Source organism: Heptranchias perlo, chromosome 13 (assembly GCF_035084215.1).
Source record: "Heptranchias perlo isolate sHepPer1 chromosome 13, sHepPer1.hap1, whole genome shotgun sequence".
Classification (NCBI taxonomy): Eukaryota; Metazoa; Chordata; class Chondrichthyes; order Hexanchiformes; family Hexanchidae; genus Heptranchias; species Heptranchias perlo.
Window position 1 is genome coordinate 61433326 of NC_090337.1, and position 22799 is coordinate 61456124.

Genomic DNA, 22799 nt, shown 5'->3' on the forward strand with positions numbered 1-22799 from the left:
TCACTGTCTCTATTAGCACTCACACACTGACCCTGAGAGTTACTGTCTCCTTTAACACTCACCCACTGATCCCTGGAGTTACTGCCTCATTTAACACCCACCCACTGTCCCTAGTATTAAGGTCTCGTTTAATACCCACAAACTGCCCCTAGTATTACTGTCTCATTTAACACCCACCCACTGCCCCTAGTATTACTGTCTCATTTAATACCCACAAACTGCCCCTAGTATTACTGTCTCATTTAATACCCACACACTGCCCCTAGTGTTACTGTCACCGATAACACCCACACACTGACCCCTAGAGTCACTGTCTCCTTTAACATCACACACTGACCTCTAGAGTCAATGTCCCCTTTAACACTCAAAAACTGACCCCCAGTAGCTCCGTCTCCTTTAACACACACGCACTGACCCCTGGAGTCCCTGTCCCCTTTATCACCCAGAAACTGACCCCTACATTTACTGTCTCCTTTAACACTCACGCACTGACGCCGAGTGTTACTGTTTCCTTTAAAACTCACACACTGACCCCTAGAGTCACTGTCCCCTTTAACACCCACACACTGACCCCTGGAGTCACTGTGTCCTTGAACATCACACACTGACCCATAGGGTCACTGTCTCCTTGAACATCTGTAAGGAGTCGCACAGTACCAGGTTATAGTCCAACAACTTTATTTGAAATCACAAGCTTTCGGAGCTTTGCTCCTTCGTAAGGTGAAGTGACTTCACCTGACGAAGGAGCAAAGCTCCAAAAGCTTGTGATTTTCAAATAAAACTGTTGGACTATAACCTGGTGTTGTAAGATTCCTTACATTTGTCCACCCCAGTCCATCACCGGCATCTCCACATCCTTTAACACCCACACTGACCCCTAGAGTAACGGTCTCTTTTAAGCCTCACGAACTGAACCTTAAAGTCACTGTCTCCTTGAACATCATACACTGACCACTAAAGACACTGTCTCCTTTTACAATATACACTGACTACTTGTGACACTGTCTCCTTTAACACTCACACACTGACCACTAGAGTCACCGTCTCATTTAACAGTCACACACTGACCCCTAGAGTCGTTGTCCCCTTTAACACTCACACACTGACCCTGAGGGGCACTGTCTCCTTTAACATTCACACACTGACCCCTAGAGTTACTGTCTCCTGGGCTTGGCCAAGGGCTCCCTTCTGTTTCATCAATTTCTGCCCCAAACCTCACCCCTAACGAGTGGCGATAGGAGCAGCACAATGATCTTCCTGATACCTCAGAGAAGCTCCTCTGACTGAAGTTTACCAATGCTTGGCCTCCACAGTAAATGTTGGTTTGTTCTTCCGCTGGAATTTCTCTGAGGCCTTCTCCTGACAGTTTTTACGAATGTAAATTCCTGAACTGTGCAATCGATTTCCCAGTGGGACTGTCTCTATTGCTGTACAGTCCCCACCACTTACAGGGGCAGCCACCTAGATCGGGCATTTGGCGCTAATCATTTGCGAGTACCATATTAGTTAATTACAAAGGTGCGCTCATAATGTATTAAGTGTGCCGTCTGTTTCGGGTGGTTCAATGAGTAGTTACCCTGTACTTACCCATTTCAAGGCTCTGCTGATTTCAGGCAAAGTCTCGTCTTCAAATAGTTTCAATCAGCTGTTCCCACTCACACACTGACCCCTAGTATTCTGGTACTATCCTGATGTGTTCAGATACCCTGGAACTAACCTAGTGCAGTGGGTGCCCTGGTACTATCCTGATGTGGTGGGATAGCCTGGTACTATCCTGATGTGTTGGGATACCCTGGTAATATCCTGATGTGTTGGGATACCCTGGTAATATCCTGATGTGGTGGGATAGCCTGGTACTATCCTGATGTGGTGGGATACCCTGGTACTATCCTGATGTGTTGGGATACCCTGGTAATATCCTGATGTGGTGGGATAGCCTGGTACTATCCTGATGTGGTGGGATACCCTGGTAATATCCTGATGTGTTGGGGTACAACAACAGCAACAGCAACAACTTGCATTTATATAACGCCTTTAACCTAGTAAAACGGCTGAAAATGCTTACCTTAGTGATGAGATTCTCGATGCAACCCCTAACAAGGAGGAGAGGCATTTGCTAAATGGAGATTGCCTGCTTTTTTAAAAAAAGACATTGGTTCCTTACCTTTTTGGTTTTGCCATCCATCATGTACAGTGGGCAAATTGCATTAAAACCAACACGTCTGCTATAATCGGTGGGGACTGTACAATGAAGGAGAGGAGGATGAAGATGTGGAAGAATTTAAATTGGATGCTCTTAGAGTGAGGCATCACAGAAGACATCAATACTCTATATCAATACTCAGTCCGCAAGGTTTACAAACCTAGAAGCCCTTATTTAGATGTTTCTGCCCATCAGTGTCTCAGAAGGCTGGGATTCCACCTGGATGCTGATAGGAAGTTATGCCAGCTGCTGTCTGAAGTCCTGTAGCCTACTTCCATCAGCATTGATCTATTGCAATGAACGAGACGTCGTGCCTTGACTTTTCTTTGCCATTGGATCATTCCAGGCAGCCTCAGGTGACCTTTGTCACATTAGACAGGCATCAGCTCACCATTGTATAAAGGTCGCTGATGCTCTATACAGGCAGACTGTCCCAGTTTATTACCTGCTCCGTGGAATTTACAAGACAAAGGGAGAGAGCAATCCGATTCTTCGCTTCATTATCCAGTTATTTAGTACAAGGAATGTCCTGGAGGTATTTGAAATCAGTAAGGAGCAGGGGCTTGATTGGTTAAGGGGGCTCAACACTAAGAAATCGCCTGGGCCTGATGGCTTATAAGAACATAAGAAATAGGAGCAGGAATAGGCCATACAGCCCCTCGAACCTGCTCCGCCATTCAATAAGATCATGGCTGATCGTCGACCTTAACTCTACTTTCCTACCCGATCTCCATATCCCTTGATTCCCCTAGAGTCCAAAAATCTATCTATCTCAGCCTTGAATATATTCAACGACTGAGCATCTACAGCACCTTGGGGTAGAGAATTCACAACTCTTTCAGTGAAGAAATTCCTCCTCATCTCAGTCATAAATGACTGACCCTTATCCTGTGACGATGCCCCGTAGTTCTAGACTCTCCAGCCAGGGGAGATAGCCTCTCAGCATCTATCCTGTCAAGCCCCCTCAGAATCTTATATTCTTTTGCCTTGGGTGCTGAAGGAAACCAGTGAGGAAATGTTGTGGTGAATTTGCTGCAGTCATAAGTTGTACTGAGTAGATCAGAAGAGTACTGGTGCAGAGATAGCTTCAGAAGAAGTAATTACGGTTTAAGGAGCGATGGGCCTGCTCCTTGGCAGATGCTACCAATAAAGTTGATAATGTAACACCCCTGTGAAGTCGCAGAACAGTACAAGTCTCCTCCCCCTTTCTCTAGGGAGCTAAACTTGATGATTTTCCTTCCCACCAGGTGAATAATAACGGGATCATATCATTCCTGAAGGAAGTTTCCCAGTTCACCCCAGTGGCATTTCCAATCTCTAATGACCGGCGAGTGGTGGCGGCGTTCTGGGCGGATGTGGACAACCGGCGGGCTGGCGAGGTCTTCTACCGGGAGACCAAAGACCCTGCTATACTTCAGAGTGCGACCGACGACATCAGGAGGTACTTTCCGGAACTTGAGGAATTCTCCACCCGGTGGGCACTCGTGGCCACTTGGTACAGAGTGACGTTCTTTGGAGGGAGCTCGTTTTCACCGGTAGGGTTGATCTATCGATCCTGTGATGGCTTGCGTGCTTTAAATTCTCCGTTCACTTTTTGCTGTAGTGTGAAGAGGTCGGTGTGAGGTCGGCCATACAGTCCGCTTCAGACCAACAGTTTGGTTGGGTTAACTGTCACAGTATCTTCCCTTTCCCCACCTTTTCCCGAGGACACTGACTCGTACAGGTTCTACCACACCTGAGTGGTCATGCTCCACCGAGTGCCAGAAGCCTGTCCAAGTGTGGGAGATCCTGGCATTCACACACAAGCACTTTTCAGCGGGAAAGTGATCAGGAGTGGATACCATTATTGTGGTGTGGGACCCTCTGGGATACAGGCATACGGTGTGGGACCCTCTGGGATACAGGCATACGGTGTGGGACCCTCTGGGATGCAGACATACGGTGTGGGGCCCTCTGAGATACAGGCATATGGTGTGGGACCCTCTGAGATACAGGTATATGGTATGGGACCCTCTGGGATACAGGCATATGGTGTGGGACCCTCTGAGATACAGGTATATGGTATGGGACCCTCTGGGATACAGGCATATGGTGTGGGACCCTCTGAGATACAGGTATATGGTATGGGACCCTCTGGGATACAGGCATATGGTGTGGGACCCTCTGAGATACAGGTATATGGTATGGGACCCTCTGGGATACAGGCATATGGTGAGGGACCGTCTGAGATACAGGCATACAGCATGGGACCCTCTGGGATACAGGCATACGGTGTGGAACTGTCTGGGATACAGGCGTACGGTGTGGAACTGTCTGGGATACAGGCGTACGGTGTGGAACTGTCTGGGATACAGGCGTACGGTGTGGAACTGTCTGGGATACAGGCGTACGGTGTGGAACTGTCTGGGATACAGGCGTACGGTGTGGAACTGTCTGGGATACAGGCGTACGGTGTGGAACTGTCTGGGATACAGGCGTACGGTGTGGAACTGTCTGGGATACAGGCGTACGGTGTGGAACTGTCTGGGATACAGGCGTACGGTGTGGGGTATCAATCTGGTGAATCTGTGCTGCACCCCCTCCAAGGCCAACCCTGAGGAATGGTGCCCAGAACTGAATGCAGTGCTCCATTCTAGTCATGCAAGGATTAATTTTATGGGGTGGAGGGGTTGGGCTGTGCAGGTGATGGAGTGAGGAGAGAGGCGGATCTACGTGATACGACTGTGTGGCCACTGGGTTATATCGCTTCAGGTGGAAGGCTGAGGAGTTGCACCTTACGCATCCCACAAGACCTTTGTGTGCGTGCAGGGTACATCCTGTTGATGGATGGACAATGCCTCGCCCACAGTGAGCACAGAGCACTGACTTTGGGAGGTGGTGGAAGGGACAACCAGGGGGAGGGGCACCATGCTGCACTTGGCTGTTTTGACGCCCGCAGATTCTCTATTACTTTCCAGGTCAACACCTTCCAGATTGTCCTGGTCACAGACGGAGAGTCCTCCTTCACCATCTTCAACTATGAAAATATCACCTGGACCACAGGGATGCACGCCAGCAGCGGAGGGGATTTTGCTGGCCTGGGCGGCATCGCTGCACAGGTAAGAGCCTGTCTGATCGCGCACGCGTGCCATTAGCTAATTGTCAAAGGTCTGCAGTGAGTGCGAGAAGAGGGCTGTTGCTCTCAATTAATGATTTGCCCGAACTTCTTACAGTTAAAGGCCTGGATCCGGCAATGGACAGACGCTATAATCAAACCCACGAGAAGGCTACACTTGTAGCTTCCTGTGTGGCCGACTGGGTAAATGCACCATGTGGTGTGTCACTGAGATATGTAGAAGAGCAAGTTCCCAGGTTCAATCCGTTGTTTGTGCCGAGTTAGCTGATCTCATCCAGGTCACCGGTGGGGGCTACTAATGGCCTCAGTGTCCCTCAGACTAGGGAAAGAAAGTCAGCTCCTATCCGCTAACCGTTGACTCCTGTATGCTTGTGAAGGTTGGACGAGGACAGGATTGGGCTCAGCCTTGAACAGTCAAGTAGCCTGCTGACCCTCACTGCTCACACAAAAAGAACCACTCCTTTGCCAAGTCCCCAGTGGGCCACAACTGTTCCCCTGGTAACAGTCGTCTCCATCAGGAAAGGAGGGGAGAAATTTGGGAAAGGGGAGAATTCTAAAAGAAAAGTTAAGCCTCCTAAGTTCATCTGTTACATGTAGTGCCAATCCTTCCCCCTCCCTCCCCCCCCCTCCTCCCCCAAACACAACATGAATTCCCCCTTTGGGATGTGTTCAACTGATAACACCTTCATTTATAGAGCACCCTATCATTTGAAATGTCTCAGTGTTTCACATAATTAATTAATTTCGAATTGCAATTACATAAGTTATGGAGGAAGGTAAAAGAATTGTCATGACAACCTAAATGGGGCCACCTATTGAGAGAAGAGGGAGTGGGAGATTTGGCCTTTACATGGGTGCTGGACATTACTAAGGCCTCTGCCACTTGACCAAATTTGAAGCATTGGCTGCCGGTGGTTTAAGTCGAGCACACTTCATACCTGGCACAAAAGTGCAAATCTGATCATCTATTGGATAGTTCAGATTTTCATATCGAGTTAAATGGTCAGAATGAAAAATGCAGTGATATGATTGGACGGTTTAAATGAATGGAGGAGGATCCACATTCTCAGTTAATGTGGATGGAATTTGCAGTATTTCTGGGTGTAAAAAAATGCCATTAATTCTAGATCAGAAGGAGGAAAAATGCCAAGTTTTCTCGTTCCTTTTTCTCCTCCCACCACCCAACACCTCACCAATAGCTGACCAGAAGTGTCTCATGTCTGACACCTTTGGCAGGGGGATGGGCACCAGGATGAAACATTAGAGAGGAGAAACAAGGTGCACAGAGGACTGCGAGGGACAAAAGCACTAAAGAATAGTTCAGAAATAGGAGGGATCAGACAGGCGGCAAATGCGAGGCAGTCTAAGATGGGTTTGGAATGCATGTAGTGTGGTAAATAAGATTGGTGAGCTGCAGGCTCAAGTCGCCACATGGGACTATGATATAGTGGCAATATCAGAGACCTGGCTCAAAGAAGGGGAGGATTGGGTACTTAATATTCTTGGCTACAAGGTATTCAGGAAAGATAGGGAAGGAAAGAAAGGAGGGTGGGTGGCAGTATTGATCAAAGAAACTATTACAGCACTGGAAACGGATGATGTAGTTGAGGGGTCAAAGACATTTGGTTAGAATTTTGGTTAGAATAAAAAGATTTGTTTAGAATTAAGGAACAATAGAGGAGCTATTACGCAACTGGGTGTCTACTATATGCCACCAAATAGTGGGAAGGAGATAGAGGAGCAAATTTGCAGGCACATTACAGAAAGATGCAAGAACTATGGAGTAGTGATAATGGGGGACTTCAATTATCCCAATATAGACTGGGACAGTAATAGTGTAAAGGGCAAATAGGGGGAGGAATTCCTGAAATGTGTTTAAGAGAACTTTCTTGGAACAGTGTGTTTCCAGCCCAATGAGGAATGACGCAGTGCTGGATCTAGTCCTAGGGAATGAAGTGGGGCAGGTGGAGCATGTTTCAGTGGGGGAGCATTTGGGGAACAGTTAACATAATATCATTAGGTTTAGAATTGTTCCTTTTCCTTTTCCATAACTATCAAATGTGAAAATACTTAACTGGAGGAGGGCAAATTTCATTGAGTTAAAAAGGGATCTTGCCCAGGTGGATTGGAATCACAAATTGGTAGGCAAAACAATAATTGAGCAATGGGAGGCCTTCAAGGAGGAGATGGTTCGGGTACAGAGTAGACACGTTCCCACAAGGGGGAAGGGAAGGGCATCGAAAGCTGGAGCTCCCTGGATGACTCAAGATATGGAGATTAAAATGAAGTAGAAAAAGGAGGCTTATGACAAATGTAACGTTCATAATACAGTAGAGAACCAAGCTGAATACAGAAAGTACAGAAGAGATCTCAAAAGGAAATAAGAGGGGAAAAGAGAGAGTATGAGGCTAACATAAAAGGGAACCCAAAAGTCTTTTATAAACGTATAAATAGTCAAAGGAAGGGTGGGACCGATTAGGGACAAAAAGAGAAATCTTCTTGTGAAGGCAAAGGGCACGGCTGAGGCAGTAAATGAATACTACACATCGCTCTTCACTAGAGAAGAGAATGCTGCCATTTCAGCAGTAAAGGAGGAGGTAGTAACAATATTGGAGAGGATAAAAATAGATGAAAAAGGAGGTACTTAAAGATTGGCACTACTCAAAAGTAGAAAAGTCACCCGGTCCGGACGGGAGGCATCCTAAGTTACTGAGGGAAGTAAGGGTGAAAATTGCAGAGGTTCTGGCCACAATCTTCCAATACACCTTAGATATGGGGGCGGTGCCTGAGGACTGGAAGATTGCAAATGTTACACCCCTGTTCAAAAAAGGAGAGCGTGATAAATCGAGCAATTACAGGCAAGTCAGCCTAACGTCGGTCGTGAGGAAACTTTTAGAGACAATAATCTGGGATAATATTAATTGGCACTTGGAAAAATGAAAGCCAGCATTTGTTAAAAGAAAGTTGTGTTTGACTAACTTGATTGAGTTTTTTGATGAAGTAACGGAGAGGGTTGATGAGGGTAGTGTAGTTGGTGTTATGTATATGAAGTTGAGAAGGCTGTCAAAAAAGCATATGGGATGTGTCCAGTAAGCTGTGAAGAGGACATAAAGAGTCTGCAAAGGGATATAGATAGTTTAAGTGAGTGGGCAAGAAGATGGCAGATGGAGTATAATGTGGGGAAATGTGAGTTTATTCACTTTGTTAGGAAGAATAGAAAAACAGAATATTTTTGAAATGGTGAGAAACTATTAAATGTTGGTGTTCAGAGAAACTTGGGTGTCCTCGTACAAGAAACACAAAAAGTTAGTATGCAGGTACAGCAGGCAATTAGGAAAGCAAACGGCATGTTGGCCTTTATTGCAAGGGGGTTGGTGTACAAGAGTAAGGAAGTCTTACTACAGTTGTACAGTGCTCTAATGAGACCTCACCTGGAGTACTGTGTACAGTTTTGGTCTCCTTATCTAAGGAGGGATATACTTGCTATGGAGGTGGTGCAACGAAGGTTCATTAGATTAATTCCTGGGATGAGAGGGTTGTCCTATGAAGAGAGGTTGAGTAGAATGGGCCTATACTTTCTGGAGTTTAGAAGAATGAGAGGTGATCTCATTGAAACATATAAGATTATGAGGGGGCTTGACAGGGTAGATGCTGAGAGATTGTTTCCCCTGGCTAGAGAATCTAGAACTAGGAGGCATAGTCACAGGATAAGGGGTCGGCCATTTGAGACTGAGATGAGGAGGAATTTCTTCATGCAGAGAGTTGTGAATCTTTGGAATTCTCTACCCCAGAGGGCTGTGGATGCTGAGTCATTGAGTATATTCAAGGCTGAGATGGATAGGTTTTTGGACTCTAGGGGAATCAAGGGATATGGGGATCGGGCGGGAAAGTGGAGTTGAGGTCGAAGATCAGCCATGATCCGATTGAATGGTGGTGCAGGCTCGAGGGGCCGTATGGCCTACTCCTGCTCTTATTACTTATGTTCTTATGTTCTTATGGGATGCTGGGCTTTATTAATAGAGGCATAAGAGTACAAAAACAATAAGTTATGCTAACTCTTTATAAAACATTGGTTAGGACGCAGCTGGAATATTGTATTCAATTCTGGGCACCACACTTTGGGAAGGATGTCAAGGCCTTAGAGAGGGTGCAGAAGAGATTTACTAGAATGGTACCAGGGATGAGGGACTTCAGTTACGTGGAGATATTGGAGAAGCTGTGGTTGTTCTCCTTAGAACAGAGACGGTTAAGTGGAGATTTGATAGAGGTGTTCATGATCATGAACGGTTTTGACAGAGTAAATAGGGAGAAACTGTTTTCAGTGGCAGAAGGGTCATTAACCAGAGGACACAGATTTAAGGTGATCGGCAAAAGAGCCAGAGGCGACATGAGGAAACATTTTTTTACGCAATGAGTTGTTATGATCTGGAATGCGCTGCCTGAAAGGGTGGTGGAAGCAGATTCAATAGTAACTTTCAAAAGGGAATTGGATGGATACTTGAAGGGAAAAAATTTACAGGGCTATGGGGAAAGAGCAGGGGAATGGGAGTAATTGGATAGTTATTTCAAAGAGCCAGCACAGACAAGATGGTCCAAATGGCCTCCTCCTGTGCTATACCTAAAATGATACTATGAAGGCCCGATTCAGACTTGTATTCTCATTGCGTGGGGATTGGCAACCTTGTCCTGGCACCTTCTCACCCATGCTGCTCATTCTGTTGGATAAACCTTCCTCTGTACATGACTGTTCCAGAGCTAGGGCCCATACCTTTCATTAACTGAGGATTCGCTACATCTCAGTTAAGGGTAAGGCAAAATTCTTGTACAATTCCTGATGCTCGAAAATTGGTTTAATGTGATTGGCTGTTACATATAGTTGAGTGTGGTTCCAGCCTCTCAGTATCTCTAAATCCATGTGATCTTTCCTCTGAGTGTCTCTGTATAAATCCCATGTGACTTCTTCCTATGAATATCTCTGGGTGTGCCCCATGTGATTCCTTCCTTTGAATACACCTATGTCCCATGTGGTTCCTTCCTCTCACTACCCCTGTGTATGTCCCATATGGTTTCTTCCTTTTAAATACCCCCTATGCCCCATGTGATTCCTTCCTCTGAATACCCCTGTGTATGTCCCATGCCCTCAGGCAGGTTTCAACGCTGGAGACGGTAAACGTTACTTCAATATCCCTGGATCACGTACAGATGACATCGTGGATGTCGAAATGACGACCAATGTTGGGCTTCCAGGACGCTGGGTATTCCGAATCAATGATGCGCAAGTTGAAGTTGGAGGCTGCAACGATACAGGTAGGGCCATGACAAACAGATCCAGCATCACCGACCCTGTGGAGGCAGCAATGGGGCAATAATCTCTAACCAGGACTCAGTGGGTAGCACATAATGCAGGCTGACACTCCAGTGCTGTACTGAGGGAGTGTTGCACTATCCGAGGCGCCATCTTTCGGATGAGACGTTAAACTAAGGTACCGTCTGCCTTCTCAGTTGGACGTAAAAGATCCCGCAGCACTATTCAAAGCAGAGCAGAGGAATGCTTCCCGGTGTCTGGCCAACATTTATCCCTCAACCAACATCACTGAAAACAGTTATTTATCTCATTGCTGTTTCTGTGATCTTGCTGTGCACAAATTGGCGGCCATGTTTCCTACATCACAACAGTGACCATACTTCAAAAGTACTTCATTGCCTGTGAAGCGCTTTGGGACGTCCTGAGGTCGTAAAAGGTGCTGTAGAAAGGCAAGTCCTTTTTTTAACTGTTTTTGTCTCCATGCTCCCCAGTTTTCTCTCTTCCTGTCTCATGAAAGCACTGACTCATGCTGGGGCACAGTTCCATGGGTGCTGCCTGTCCTCACTTGAGTGACCATTCTGGACGTGTGGGTCCAGATCTTGAGTGTCAACAGGCTAAGAGACTTTGGAGGATATTCCAGCCGAATCTCAGTATCTTCATCTGATGCTCACACTTAACAGGCGTCACCAGATAGTGAACCCCGGCTGATTCACACCCCCTCCCCCCCAACATCCAGTCAGGGTCACTGTGGACAAATGTGGCCGTCTCCCAAACTGATATTTCCAGTGGGTGCTAGTACGTAAGCACCCTGAGTTGGATTGCTTATGAGCCAGTTATAAACACTGGAGTTTCAGTGTGGGGTACTGTAGTAGATTTATCTATTGCAAATCCCTCTAATTATGTTACCTCTGAGTTTAATTGGCTAAAGTAAGCAGCAGTTTCATGACCATCAATGGTAACCTGGCATCCTGCTTGTCGGTAGCAGTATAACTGCCGGGTGCTCAGTTTCCCCCTTCAAAAGCTGGAGCGTACTCGTGAGCTGGTGATTCTCATGCCATCATGCCCTTCGTTTTGCCAGTGCTCCTGTTGCCTCTGAGTGCTAGTTCTGTGAGTTGCCCTGGTACTATCCTAGTGTTGTAGGGTGCTCTAGTACTATCATAGACAGTTACGGCACAAAAGGAGGCCATTTAGCCCATCGTGTCTGTGCCGGCCGAAAAAGAGCTATCCAGCTTATTCCCACTTTCCAGCATTTGGTCCGGAGCCCTGTAGGTTATGGCACTTCAAGTGCACATCCAAGTACTTTTTAAATGAGTTGGGGGTTTCTGCCCCAACCACCCTTTCAGGCAGTGAGTTCCAGACCCCCACCACCCTCTGAATGAAAAAATTTCTCCTCAGCTCCGCTCTAATCCTTACTTTAATTACTTTAAATCCATGCCCCGTGATTATTGACCCATCTGCTAAGGGAAATAGACCCTTCCTATCCACTCTATCCAGTCCAGTCATAATTTTATACACCTCAATTAAATCTCCCCTCAGCCTCCTTTTGTTCCAAAGAAAACAACCCCAGCCTATCCAATCTTTTCTCATAACTAAAATTCTCCAGCCCTAGCAACATCCTTGTAAATCTCACTGTACCGTCTCTAGTGCAATCACATCTTTCCTGTAATGTGGTGACCAGAACTGTACGCAGTACTCAAGCTGTGGCCTAACCAGTGTTTTATACAGTTCTAGCATGACCTCCCTGCTCTTATATTCTATTCCTCGGCTAATAAAGGGGAGTATCCCGTATGCCTTTTTAACCATCTTACCTACCTGTCCTGCTACCTTCAGGGATCTGTGGACATGCACTCCAAGGTCCCTCACTTCCTCCACACCTCTCCGTATCCTTCCATTTATTGTGTACTCCCTTGCCTTGTTTGCCCTCCCCAAATATATTACCTCACACTTCTCTGGATATTATCCTAGTACTGTGGGGTGCCCTGGTACTAGCCCAGTACTGTGGGGTGCCCTGGTACTAACCTAGTACTGTGGGGTGCCCTGGTACTAGCCTAGTACTGTGGGGTGCCCTGGTACTATCCTAGTATTGTAGGGTGTCCTGGTACTATCCTAGTACTGTAGGGTGCCTTGGTACTATCATAGTATTGTAGGGTGCCTTGGTACTATCATAGTACTGTAGGGTGCCTTGGTACTATCATAGTACTGTAGGGTGCCTTGGTACTATCATAGTACTGTAGGGTGCATTGGTACTATCATAGTACTGTAGGGTGCATTGGTACTATCATAGTACTGTAGGGTGCCTTGGTACTATCATAGTACTGTAGGGTGCCTTGGTACTATCCTAGTACTGTAGGGTGCATTGGTACTATCATAGTACTGTAGGGTGCATTGGTACTATCATAGTACTGTAGGGTGCCTTGGTACTATCATAGTACTGTAGGGTGCCTTGGTACTATCCTAGTACTGTAGGGTGCCTTGGTACTATCATAGTATTGTAGGGTGCCTTGGTACTATCATAGTACTGTAGGGTGCCTTGGTACTATCATAGTACTGTAGGGTGCATTGGTACTATCATAGTACTGTAGGGTGCATTGGTACTATCATAGTACTGTAGGGTGCCTTGGTACTACCATAGTACTGTAGGGTGCCTTGGTACTATCATAGTACTGTAGGGTGCCTTGGTACTATCATAGTACTGTAGGGTGCCTTGGTACTATCATAGTACTGTAGGGTGCCTTGGTACTATCATAGTACTGTAGGGTGCCTTGGTACTATCATAGTACTGTAGGGTGCCTTGGTACTATCATAGTACTGTAGGGTGCATTGGTACTATCATAGTACTGTGGGGTGCCCTGGAACTATCTTAGTGCTGTGGGCTAACCTGGAACTATCTTAGTGCTGTGGGCTAACCTGGAACTATCTTAGTGCTGTGGGCTAACCTGGAACTATCATAGTACTGTGGGGTGCCCTGGAACTATCTTAGTGCTGTGGGCTAACCTGGAACTATCTTAGTGCTGTGGGCTAACCTGGAACTATCTTAGTGCTGTGGGCTAACCTGGAACTATCTTAGTGCTGTGGGCTAACCTGGAACTATCTTAGTGCTGTGGGCTAACCTGGAACTATCTTAGTGCTGTGGGCTAACCTGGAACTATCTTAGTGCTGTGGGCTAACCTGGAACTATCTTAGTGCTGTGGGCTAACCTGGAACTATCTTAGTGCTGTGGGCTAACCTGGAACTATCTTAGTGCTGTGGGCTAACCTGGAACTATCTTAGTGCTGTGGGCTAACCTGGAACTATCTTAGTGCTGTGGGCTAACCTGGAACTATCTTAGTGTGGTGCCTTCGTCCTGGCCTAATGCTGTGGGATACTTTCCAAAAGCTTGGCACTCACTAGATGGTGATTGAAGCAGGGCTCTGCATCACCTCAAACTATAAAATCCCGTATTATATCTTTTTCATATGAAATTAATGGCTAGGCCAAAGTACCTCCAGAGGTAGGTCATTATTTCTGTAGCTTGGAATACATGCACAGGTTGTTTCAGTTAAACCTCCAGTAACCTTTGAATTCTAGCTAACCAAATTGTGGATTTTTGAAGGAGACTGGTAAATTTATTTTGTAAATTCCAACCAGACAGCCATCAAAGAATGTGAGGTTTCAGATATAAGCACGATTTCCACCCAGGGAGTGCCCTTTAAATTCTGGTGGGGGACCCATGGCCAGATCTTCTGCCCGCCCCCCCCCCCCACCCCCGCCCATCTCCCCTCTTCATGGGGAGTGTCTGGGCAGGTCTCGGGGAAATTCCATCCATTGTATCCGTAAAAAAGCCTCAGTAGAACCTGCTAAAGCCCAGAAGATCCTGAGAGCAATCAATGCCGCTTGGGATCGATTGCCTTTAAAAAGCCTGCAAATTGCTCCCATAGGATCATGAAGTAAACTAACCAGCAGCATTTCCTCAGCCCAGGAAGAGTTTGAGGTTTTCGCTGTTGGAAGTGCTGGCCATTGAAATGACCCCCTCCCCGTGATTTGGGATGGCGTCTGCAATTTAAGCTTCAGACGGATGGGAGTTATACTCCACTGCACTTGTGCCAACAGAGTGAGCTCCAATGAATTTCGGGTCGGTAGTCTTTATGTCTATTGGCCAAGTCATTACAAATAAACTTTCTTCTGCTTTGAAAAGCATTAATTGGGTACGTGGGGCATGGATTAGTTATGAAATGCTGCTTGTCATGTGAGGCACGGATAGAAAAGGTTTGAACTGTTGCTCGTCAATTGCTTCTGTGTTCAAGATGCTGTATTGTGCCTTTGATCTGGCTCGGCGGACAGCTCTATGTTCATAGGCCTCTTAATTTGGGATTTTGTTGGCTTTTGGCCATTTCTTTAGTTAAAGTTCAATTGGGCTCCTTGATGAAGGCAAGAATATCGCTGGCCCGACGTACAAGCATCATGTCAGGAAGTTGTGCAGTTTATTGAAGAAGATAATTTCGGACTCTTTTGGCCTAATCCAAATCTTTGTCGTTTTATAAGTATTTGCACTGTTCGGTTCTTACTGTTTTCTTTTGCTTTTGTGTAATATTAATTCTTACAATAAATAGACAAAAGAGCTGAATTCCAAAGGTGAGGTGAGAGTGACTGCCCTTAACACCAAGGAGCCCTAGTAAAATTGAAGTCAGTGGGAATCAGAGGGAAAATTCTCCAGTGGCTGGAGTCATACGTAGCACAAAGGAAGATGGTAGTGGTTGTTGGAGGCCAATCATCTCAGCCCCAGGGCATTGCTGCAGGAGTTCCTCAGGGCAGTGTCCTAGGCCCAACCATCTTCAGCTGCTTCATCAATGACCTTCCCTCCATCATAAGGTCAGAAATGGGGATGTTCGCTGGTGATTGCACAGTGTTCAGTTCCAATCGCAACCCCTCAGATAATGAAGCAGTCCGTGCCCACATGCAGCAAGACCTGGACAACATTCAGGCTTGGGCTGATAAGTGGCAAGTAACATTCGCTTCAGACAAGTGCCAGGCAATGACCATTTCCAACAAGAGAGAACCTAACCACCTCCCCTTGACTCAATGGCATTACCATCGCCGAACTCCCCATCATCAACATCCTGGGGGTCACCATTGACCAGAAACTTAACTGGACCAGCCACATAAATACTGTGGCTACAAGAGCAGGTCAGAGGATGGGCATTCTGCGGCGAGTGACTCACCTCCTGACTCCCCAAAGCCTTTCCACCATCAACAAGGCACAAGTCAGGAGTGTGATGGAATACTGTCCACTTGCCTGAATGAGTGCAGCTCCAACAACACTCAAGAAGCTCGACACCATCCAGGACAAAGCAGCCCTCTTGATTGGCACCCCATCCACCACCCTGAACATTCACTCCCTCCACCACCGGCGCACAGTGGCTGCAGTGTGTACCATCCACAGGATGCACTGCAGCAACTCGCCAAGGCTTCTTCGACAGCACCTCCCAAACCCACAACCTCTACCACCTAGAAGGACAAGGGCAGCAGGTACATGGGAACAACCCCACCTGCACGTTCCCCTCCAAGTCACACATCACCCCGACTTGGAAATATATCGCCGTTCCTTCATCGTCGTTGAGTCAAAATCCTGGAACTCCCTCCCTAACAGCACTGTGGGAGAAACTTCACCACACGGACTGCAGCGGTTCAAAAAGGCAGCTCACCACCACCTTCTCAAGGGCAATTAAGGATGGGCAATAAATGCCGGCCTTGCCAGCGACGCCCACATCCCATGAACGAAAAAAACAAAAATTGACTTGTAGTTTCAGCCTGAACAACACAGTGTAACAAAATGAGAGACGTGCATGCTGGGCAACCACCAGTGTCAAATATTTTTGTAAAAGTGTAACTGTTAGTCGGGTGGCACACGCCCAGTCACAGCATGCCTAAGTTTGTAAGTTTCAAATCATAGGGAACACGGGTCCACTTATGGAAAATTCACTTCACACGAATTTGAATAAGAAAAGTTGGGAGAGAGACAAAATTCTAACATGAGTATATCAGAGGACTGATCCGAGTCGGTAAGTTGTGGCCACTGTCGTTTCACCTCAGACCTTTGTTTTCTCACAGCCTCGGTATGCTTGAATCTGCGGCCGTGTCTGAACGGTGGAAGGTGCATTGATGACTGCGTCACCGGAAACCCGTCTTATACGTGTTCGTGTCGGGCAGGATTCACAGGCCGGAGGTGTCAGATAGGTAATTTATTTTGTTGGAACAAATAGGATTCCCTCTTTAGGAAGGGACAGGGCAGGGCCTGCAGAAGTGTGGGCAGTGTGTCGTGGTAGAGTGTGATGCAGGGCAGGACAAAGGGAGTGCAGCTAGAGTGGGAAAGTGGCGAACATGAATGGAACTTCCAAGAGGGACGGCTGAATGGGAGAAGATGATGGAGCAAGGTGAAGGCAGCCTATGAGGTGAGATGGAGTGGGTGGCAGACTGAGATGGGGCTGGGATGGATGGGATCGGCTGACAGGGTGGCTGGTGGTGGGACAGGTAATGTAGCAAAATAGGGGCAGGTGAGGGAATGAGTTTGGGGGCAGGTGAGGGAATGAGATGGGGGGCAGGTGAGGGAATGAGATGGGGGGCAGGTGAGGGAATGAGATGGGGGGCAGGTGAGGGAATGAGATGGGGGGCAGGTGCAGGAATGAGATGAGGGGGGCAGGTGAGGGATTGAGATAGGGGGGCAGGTTATGAGATGGGGGGCAGGTGAGGGAGTAAGATGGGGGGCAGGTGCAGGAGTGAGATGGGGGGCAGGTGAGTGAATAAGATGGGGAGGCAGGTGAGTGAATAAGATGGGGAGGCAGGTGAGTGAATGAGATGGGGGAGCAGGTGAGGGAATGAGATGGGGGAGCAGGTGAGGGAACGAGATGGGGGAGCAGGTGAGGGAACGAGATGGGGGAGCAGGTGAGGGAACGAGATGGGGGAGCAGGTGAGGGAACGAGATGGGGGAGCAGGTGAGGGAACGAGATGGGGGAGCAGGTGAGGGAACGAGATGGGGGAGCAGGTGAGGGAACGAGATGGGGGAGCAGGTGAGGGAACGAGATGGGGGAGCAGGTGAGGGAACGAGATGGGGGAGCAGGTGAGGGAACGAGATGGGGGAGCAGGTGAAGGAACGAGATGGGGGGCAGGTGAAGGAATGAAATGGGGGGCAGGTGAGAGAATGAAATGAGAGACAGGTGAGGGAATGCGTTTAGCATATTTTTATAGTGAGAAGCTGTGCTGATTCTGCTTGTGGTGCTAGGGAAGCTGTCTGGCCTGAAACAAAGCCTTAGGTAATGATCCCCTTGGCAGCAGTGTTGACACTTGGAGCCAAAATCCACCTACTGAGAAGCACTTGTCGGACACAATTGAATGGGTAGCACAGCAGTCAATGGTTCTCTGACCATTCGTCTTGTTTTCCAGATGTCAATGAGTGCGCCTCGTACCCTTGTCGTAATGGAGGGATGTGCACAGACGGGCAAAGTGCCTTCAGCTGCCAGTGCCCTGCTGGGTTTACAGGACTGCTCTGCGAAACAGGTTCAGACTGGTTTTACATTCCTGGAGTTTGCCGAAACCCGACTGCTCTGTGCCTGGTGTTGGATTAAAGGTTGAGCACGGCCCTGTTTAAAAGTGCGGGGGGTTCTGCTGCCCAGTTACAGTGGGACCCTTATGCTGAGGTCATACTTAAAGGGGCCATCACCCCATTGAATATCAGTTGACTCACATCCCAGGGTTTAACAATGATTAAAGCCCTCCCCGCAGCTTTCAATGTGTCTCTCTGGTCAGCACCCACTTTGAAGGGAGAGTATTGCTGCGTTAATCTCTAAAGAGGGACCAGTTGTCTTTTTATAAAAAAGAGGTGCGAGATTCCAGAATCAGGTCCTTTACATTGACTACTTTTCAGCCGGTGTCTGTCACATACATGGCTTGTGCCAGGCATGGGTACAATGAACGGTTAATACCTGAAAGCCATAAAATCATTGAGCTGTATTAAGGGATGGGCATTGCTCCAGCTGAAAGGAGAGGCGTGGAGGGGAGGAAGGATGGCCCCTGGGCTGCAGCACATAGAGCTCCAGCTGTCACTGCGTTACCTAGTGCTAGGATGTGAAGCACTGCTCTCAATTCCGCACATGGTTAGTTCTTCATCACTCCATTCTCCAATCGTTCTATCACAGCAAAGTTGCAGAGAGCAAGCTGGACACGCCTCTCTCGCCCTTCCACTGCCTCCGTGTTGTCAGACTGCTTGTCCAACATCCAGTGTTTGATGAGTTTCAGTTTTCTCCAACTAAACATTGGGAAGACCACAGTCATTCTCTTTGTCCCCTCCACAAAGTCTTTACTGTTGCCGCTGATTCCATCCCTTTCCCCGGCCACGGTCTCAGGCTGAACCAAACTGTTCACACCCTTAGCATCCTATTCAACCCTGAGCTAAGCTTCAGACCCTATATCCTCTCCATCACAAAGACTACCTACTTCCACCTCTGCAACATCACCCGTTTCCAACCGTACCTCAGCCTATCCGCTGCTGATACTCTCATGCAAGCCTTTGTCACCTCCAGACTCAACTATTCCAATAGTCCCTTGGCTGACTTCCCATCCCCCATCTACTGTAAAATTCAGCTTATCCAACACTCTGCTGCTTGTATCCTATCCTGCACCAAGTGTGTTCACCCAACATCCCTGTGCTCGCTGACCTACATTGGCTCCCGGTCCCCCAGCACCTCAAACTTAAAATTCTCACCCTTCATGGCCTCGCCCCTCCCTATTTCGGCAACCTCCTCCAGCCTTACACCCCTCACCCCCACCCCTATCTCTCTGTTCCTCTGACCCAGGCCATTTGTACATCTCTCCCTCCCTTCACCCCACCATCAGAGGTTGTACCTTCAGCCGCCTTGACCTAACACTCTGGAGATACTTCCCTAAACCCCTCCACCTCCCTCTCCTCTTTTAAAACCCACCTCTTTGACCAAGTTTTTGGTTACCCCTCCTAATATCTCCTTCTTTGGCTCGATGTCCATTTTTTAATGCTCCCTTTGTAAAGGGCCTTGGGTCATTTTTCCATGTTAAAGGCGCTATATAAATGCAAGGTGTTAGTGATGGTAACAACAACTCTGAAGTTTGTTGGTCTGCCCTCCAGCTCACTGGAGGCTGTACAGAAACTGAGACAGAAAGGGAGACAGAGAGGGAGTAGAGGAAATGATCAAGTTGGGGCTATTGTTGCTTATTCTCTTGCGGTTTTTCTCCAGTCTTTCTCTTCTCCTTTCCCTCCCCCGTCACTGCTGTGCTCGATGCTTTAATGGATGGGCTGCCAGATTGTCTGTAAAGGTTGTCAACAGAGATTCTGCCTCCAATTTTCTCCTCCTCGCTGCTGTAATCAGCGTTGGTGACACGGCTGTAATTAGGAACTCGGTATGTGGATGATTGTGCAGTGGACCAGCAGCACCACTCATCCCACTCGCCACAAAAAAATAAAATCATTGTTTTGTTTTAATTGTGTAGTAGAAAAAGAAATGAAGCTTGAGCCCCCCGGGATGAAAAGGGTTCAAAGGACTTGTGTCTCTCTCATATTGCTGTTTCCACCTGTTCCCTCTCTTGTTAAGATATCGATGACTGTGCGTCGAATGATTGTCAGAATGGAGGCACTTGTATCGATGGGATTGATGGGTATAGCTGCAAGTGCAAACTTGGATTCATTGGGAAGCACTGCGAGATTGGTGAGTATTACAGAGTAACGCTGAGCATGGGTCAGTGTGTCATAGAGTAACAGTGAGCATGGGGTCGCAGAGTAACACTGACCAGAGAGTCAGAGTAATATAGACTAACACTGAGCATGGGGGTGGGGGGGAGATTTAGACACCAAGCAGAGAGTTACACAGTAATACTGAGCAGAGGTCAGAATGTTAGAGTGAAGCTCAACAGGGGTTAAGAGTATTATAGAGTAATGCTGCGGGAGTCAAAGTGTTACAGCAGGGATCAGAATAACACTTAGATGGATCACAGTGCCATGTAATATCTGAGTAATACTCAGATGGATCCAAATGATACAGTGTAATGCAGAGTTTGATCACAGAGTAATATTGAGTTGGGTCAGAGTATCAAAGAGCTACACTGAAATGGATCAGTGTATTACAGGTAATGCTGAGTTGGGTCTGTGTTGGAGTAATGTTGAGTTGGATCAGTGTATAACTGGTTAAGCTGAGATGTGTAAATGTATTACAGAGTAAAACTGAGGTTGCACTGAGAGATGGGTAAGATTACCTGCTTTCTGTCAGTGAGATACTATTGCTTTAACTGCTGTTATGGCTTCCAATTACAGCTGACTCTTTATGTAAAACTAAAGAGTGTCAAAATGGTGGTGTTTGTGATGCAGACAATGGAACTGCAGAGTGTATCTGTCGGAAGGGCTACACTGGAGAGAACTGTGAAACTGGTGAGCTCTCTCTTCCCCTCTGTTGGTCTCTCCTTTCTCTGTCACTGTTTTTCCCCCTCAATGTTACCATATTGGTTTCTCTTTCAGTCACTGGATTTAGAAAGAAAGAACTTAAATTTATACAGCGCCTTTTACAACCTCAGGACGTCCCAAAGCGTTTACAGTCAATTAAGTCATTTTGAAGTGTAGTCATTGTTGTAATGTAGGAAATGGGGCAGTCAATTTGAGCAGAGCAAGATCCCACAAACAGTAATGTGATCATGACTAGATCATCTGTTTTAATGATGTTGGTTGAGGGATAAATATCGGCCAGGTCACTGGGGGAAATTCCCCTGCCCTTCTTTGAAATAGTGCCATGGGATTTTTTATGTCCACCTGGGAGGGCAGACGGGACCTCAGTTTAACGTCTTATCCGAAAGACAGCACCTCTAACAGTGCAGCACTCCCTCAGTACTGCGCTGGCGTGTCAGCCTAGATTTTTGCATTCAAGTCTCTAGAGTGGGCCTTGAATCCACAAACTACTGACTCAGAGGTTAGAGTGCTACCACTGAGCCACGGCTGACACTTTCAAGTTTGATCTCCCTCTCCATTGCTCCCTGTCACTGTCTTTATCTCTCACTCTTTCACATTGCCTCCCTGTGTCTCACTCTGCACTTCTACCTTTCTCTTGTTTTTTTGCTCTGTGCATGTTTGTGCATGTCTCTGTGGTTCATTATCACACATTAGGGTGTAATTCTCACCTTCACTGTCTGTGCGATAACCAGGTGGAGCGGATCTCCTGCTCGTTGCAGAACATGCCCAACTTTCCTTCAATTAAAATCAGTCAGATCTACAACGGGCGGGCGACCCACTGTGCCAGGTTGCAGCCCAGGCAGTGACGGTGAAAATAACCTCCATTTTTCTCTCCATTTCTTTCTGTCTCACGTTTCTGTATCTGTTTTTCTGTCAATGTAATTTTGATTATATGTAACGAATCTTACAACACCAGGTTATAGTCCAACAGTTTTATTTGAAAATCACAAGCTTTCGGAGCTTACCTCCTTCGTCAGGTGAGTGAGGGGTTCTAAAAACGCATAGCATATATTAGGCTGGGAGACGATCACAGCAATCAAAGGTGTCGTTGGTGTTCAGACAGGTTAGCCACGGAAAACATTACATCCCAGTATACTGAATACACAATGGGTCCACTCTATATTTCAAAGAAAAAATTCAAGTTTCCAAATTTGAGTCAAAGGCCATTTTCCTGACTCTTGGATTTTTTTTTATTGGTATTGAAATGAGTCTGAGTTGTTTCAGTGTTTAGCAAATGGGACGGATGTAAACTGCACGAAGCAGTAAAAGGTGTCCATCTGAGAGCAGAACTGAGGTCTATTTTCTGCCAAAACAAAGGTCTGAATTTAACCTTGGAAGAGAACTGAGAGGGCAGTTCAGAGGAAGCTTCATCCTGTATCTAACCTGTGCTGTACCTGCCATGGGAGTGTTTAGTGGGACAGTGTAGAGGGAGCTTTATTCTGTATCTAAACCGTGATGTACCTGCCCTGGGATTGTTTGATGTGACAGTGTAGAAGGAGCTTTACTCTGTATTTAACTGGTGGTGTACCTGCCCTGGGAGTTTTTTTTTAATTTGTTCATGGGATGTGGGCATTACTAGCAAGGCCAGCATTTATTGCCCATCCCTATTGCCCTTGAGAATGTGGTGGTGAGCCGCCTTCTTGAACCGCTGCAGTCCGTGTGGTAAAGGTTCTCCCACAGT

General features: G+C 47.1%; 1 protein-coding gene across 2 annotated transcripts in view; it reads left to right on the plus strand.

Annotated features, from left to right (window-relative positions):
* The window catches only part of sned1 (sushi, nidogen and EGF-like domains 1), a 124378-nt gene that overhangs the window by 48124 nt on the left and 53455 nt on the right, over positions 1–22799 (plus strand). The window contains exons 2-8 of one of the 2 annotated variants that reach the window (XM_067995578.1): positions 3451–3738; positions 5161–5301; positions 10463–10625; positions 16711–16836; positions 18040–18153; positions 20217–20330; positions 20933–21046. In XM_067995578.1, coding sequence (XP_067851679.1) covers positions 3451–3738; positions 5161–5301; positions 10463–10625; positions 16711–16836; positions 18040–18153; positions 20217–20330; positions 20933–21046 — 1060 coding nt within the window. The remainder of the gene's footprint in view (positions 1–3450; positions 3739–5160; positions 5302–10462; positions 10626–16710; positions 16837–18039; positions 18154–20216; positions 20331–20932; positions 21047–22799) is intronic. The other variant, XM_067995579.1, reaches the window with a different exon arrangement.